General features: G+C 37.1%; 1 protein-coding gene across 1 annotated transcript; it reads left to right on the top strand.

The window, feature by feature from the left end:
• Positions 1-328: 328 nt before the first annotated feature.
• LOC132121956 (carbonic anhydrase 4-like) lies at positions 329-3,449 on the top strand. Its single transcript, XM_059531722.1, has 9 exons — positions 329-512; positions 761-830; positions 945-971; positions 1,117-1,287; positions 1,376-1,527; positions 1,600-1,680; positions 1,753-1,825; positions 1,905-2,068; positions 2,354-3,449. The coding sequence occupies exons 1-9, from the start codon at positions 510-512 to the stop codon at positions 3,119-3,121; spliced, it is 1,509 nt and encodes a 502-aa protein (XP_059387705.1). The 5' UTR covers positions 329-509; the 3' UTR covers positions 3,122-3,449.
• Positions 3,450-3,684: the final 235 nt, after the last annotated feature.

The following is a 3,684-nucleotide window of genomic DNA, read 5'->3' as shown; positions in this document are numbered from 1 at the left end:
CTAACTAAACTTGAGTCAGAATAGACAAAGGTATTTTTACTTTTACTCGGATATGACGATTGGATAATGTATACATCACTGACTGTCTATAACATTTATTTCCTTAAATTGCATAAGTTGCATCAGACATGCATAAGGAAACCAACTGAACATTGAACCTTAGTTATAAAGTGACCATCAAACTACCTGTTTGGAGATGGAGTTTGATTGCTGTCAACTTCAATTTTCATCAAACACCTGAACCAAATGGGTCTTAATTACTTAACACCCATTAGTTACCACTTGTCTCAATAAGCTCATTTTTATACCTGGTTATAGTCATGTCTTTGCCCATTTCACAACTTTGAAAACCCTTTTAGTATAAATTGTCTATATACATAGTGGTTCTTGAACGGGGTTTTGCAGATTTTCTACAGGAACCAGGTTTTGGCTTATGATAAAAAAAAGTGACAGGAATGTCAAGTGTTGTAGTTTAGTATTGATAGAGTATAATCATTTCGTTGTCTAAAATGGTAAGATAGCCGTTTTTCTTTGCACTAAAACCTAACAAAAATCACAAAACTCACAAAATTGTGTAAAAAAAAAAAAAAAATGTTATGCTTTTAATATGTAATGTTTAAATGTTATAATTTTCTTCTAAAGACCTATGCATTTTCTAAATATTGTTAATGGATATGCCTGATAATTACATAACATAACTGGGCAGTGTTTGTACTACTTTTACTGTGTTTTTTTTTTTTTTTTTCTTTTCTTTTTTTAGATGAATGTTTTTATAACCTGCCTTGCTGCTTGTCTGTTGCACATGTTGCACAGTGCACCTACCTCCATATGTAAGTGTTTGTTTGTTTGTCACTTGGTTACTTTGTCATTTCTGTGACTGTTGCATCATTGTGTATTATGTGAGGTTTCAAAATAACTCTGCCTTTTCATGCGCTGCTTCTTAGCTTGGTGCTATCACAAGGCTTCATGTAGTAAGTAGTGTTTATTTTTTTTGGGTGGAAACTTTTAGAATTTTTATAATGCATTCTGTTTACTGCGGTTTCAAATGAGAAATTATACATAATTTGTTGCTAATAACTAGTTGAGGATGTTTTGAAAGCTTTTTCTGCATCTCAGGTGACATCGTTTGGCCCATAATCGCAGAAAAAGACTGTAATGGCACTCAACAGTCTCCCATTGACATTGTAACCACCAATGTGCAGGCTAATACTAATCTGACTCATTTCACCTTCACTGGCTACAATGAAAATTCAACCTTAACTGAAATCACAAACACTGGCACCACAAGTTAGTAGTATGTTGTTTCATCTTAAGTTTTTGTGTAGGGGGAAAAACTGGCTAACTGGGAACAAAATACATTTGTTTTACTCATCAGTTCAAGTTACACTTGATCACAAGAAAATGCACGTGGAAGGAGGTGATCTGCCAGGCCTGTTTGCCAGTACTCAGTTTCATTTTCACTGGGGTAGTGGCAGCGCCACCCCTGGATCTGAACATAGTGTGAATGGCAAACAATACCCTATGGAGGTATAAAAATAAAGTAATTCAAATGTAAAGATTGGTTTTTACTGGTTTTCTAAAATGATGTGTGTATTTCAGTTGCATATCTTGAATAAGGCTGAACACAATGGCAGTGTGCCCAGTGATTCAATATTAGCAGCTTTTGGTATCTTCATTGAGGTATGTTGCCTCGTTGTCTCTGATATTTGGAGAAATTGTTAAATTGACTATTTTAAATCCAATCCCCCACAGGCCTCTAATGACACTGGAAAACCAGAGAGCTGGAAAATCTTAACGTCTTATCTCACAGAAATTGCCAGTGCAGGTTTGGACAATCCTACAGTATTAGGAAAGTGGTTCTGTATGCTGGTAATGTACAGAAGTTAATGTATGTATTGTTTCAGGTGATAAAACGCGTGTTTTCGACAACCTCACCATGGATGATCTGCTTTCTGGAGTGGACCGGACTAAGTATTACCGCTATCTTGGGTCTTTGACTACACCAAACTGCGATGAAGGTGTGATTTGGACCATCTTTAAAGACCCCATTAAAGTCAGCCGTGATTTGGTAAGTCTAGATCGTATTCACAAAATTATTTAGGCCTAAATTCAATATTTAGATTGCACATAAATCTGATTAGTTTAAATCAACTTAACCTGTGGTGGGTCAATCATGCATAAGATTTCATAAAACTTATGCCAATTTAAAGCCATTTAAACTAGAAAATGGATGCAAATGGTTGCAATTTCGGATTCAAATAGATTTGCCTATAGTGCCTAATTTTATGTAACCCCTCCCCCCCAATCCCCCATTGGGATTGAAGAATCAAATTATTTTAATTTCTCCAAATAGATTGACCTCTTCACTACGACTGTCTACATCAACAAAACCTCCAACTCCCCTCTAATGACCAACACATTCAGGGGTGTTCAGCCCGTCAATGGCAGGATTGTGATGTCACAGATAGCGGGTACCAAAATTACTGGCCTTATAATGCCAACATCGGCTACCAAAACCACGGCTACTATAAAACCAACATCGGCTACCAAAACCACAGCTATTCTGAAGCCAACATCGGCTACCAAAACCACGGCTATTCTGAAGCCAACATCGGCTACCAAAACCACGGCTGTTCTGAAGCCAACATCGGCTACCAAAACCACTGCTACTATAAAACCAACATCGGCTACCAAAACCACAGCTATTCTGAAGCCAACATCGGCTACCAAAACCACGGCTATTATAAAACCAACATCGGCTACTAAAACCACGGCTATTCTGAAGCCAACATCGGCTACCAAAACCACGGCTATTCTGAAGCCAACATCGGCTACCAAAACCACAGCTATTCTGAAGCCAACATCGGCTACCAAAACCACAGCTATTATAAAACCAACATCGGCTACCAAAACCACGGCTACTATAAAACCAACATCGGCTACTAAAACCACGTCTATTATAAAACCAACATCGGCTACTGAAACTACTGGCCTTAAGCCAAAGTTCAGTCTTAAAACTACTAGACCTCTAAAGCCAGCATCAACCGCAACAAACCTATCCCAGGCTTACATTTTTCCTCTTCTTAGTGTCATTATGCTGTACGGTGTTCTATCTCTGTAAATGTTTTTCAAAATGTTGAGATTTAAGATGGCTTTGTGATTTGAAAAATGTTATTTGTATAAAAAAAAAAGCATCTGCAATGTAAATTTTTAACTGATTTAATGTTGTAAGGGTTTAATTTCATTGTATTCAAGTGTTTCCTTGTTTTTGGCTAGTTTCCTGAAATGGTTTAATATGAAACTGCCTTTCAGGTTGTGCACTACAGGTCTTATTTGGTTGCAGTGCTGGGTGTGTTTCATAGGGGGTTAAATGTTTGACTTTCATGCACCGCTTTGAAAGCATTTGAGCTGCTTGTAGTTTTTGCATTAACGCACTTATTGTAACATGATTTTAGTGTCTGCTTTACAGACACTGCAAATCAATGTTTCTTTTGAACAATGTAGGCAACATGCTGAGGATGTGTCACTGATTCAACCTTTTTATTTTTTAGACCAAAAACTCCCTTAAAGTGAAACCGTATCTAGTGCTTGTGACTGGTTTCTCAATCGGTTTTTGGTTTGTAGGTTATCATTGGTATCACTGTAAATGCTGGATTTGTGTTAATAAGTGCGCACAAGGTGTTT

Source organism: Carassius carassius, chromosome 40 (genome assembly GCF_963082965.1).
Source record: "Carassius carassius chromosome 40, fCarCar2.1, whole genome shotgun sequence".
In the NCBI taxonomy this organism is placed as follows: Eukaryota; Metazoa; Chordata; class Actinopteri; order Cypriniformes; family Cyprinidae; genus Carassius; species Carassius carassius.
Note: the sequence above shows the minus strand (reverse complement) of the source record. Positions and strands in the feature narration are given on the sequence as shown.

Coding starts and splice junctions, on each gene's coding strand:
- LOC132121956 (XM_059531722.1), top strand. Junction 972..1,116: donor CTATCACAAGGCTTCATGTA/GTAAGTAGTGTT, acceptor TCTGCATCTCAG/GTGACATCGTTTGGCCCATA. Junction 1,681..1,752: donor CTTTTGGTATCTTCATTGAG/GTATGTTGCCTC, acceptor AATCCCCCACAG/GCCTCTAATGACACTGGAAA.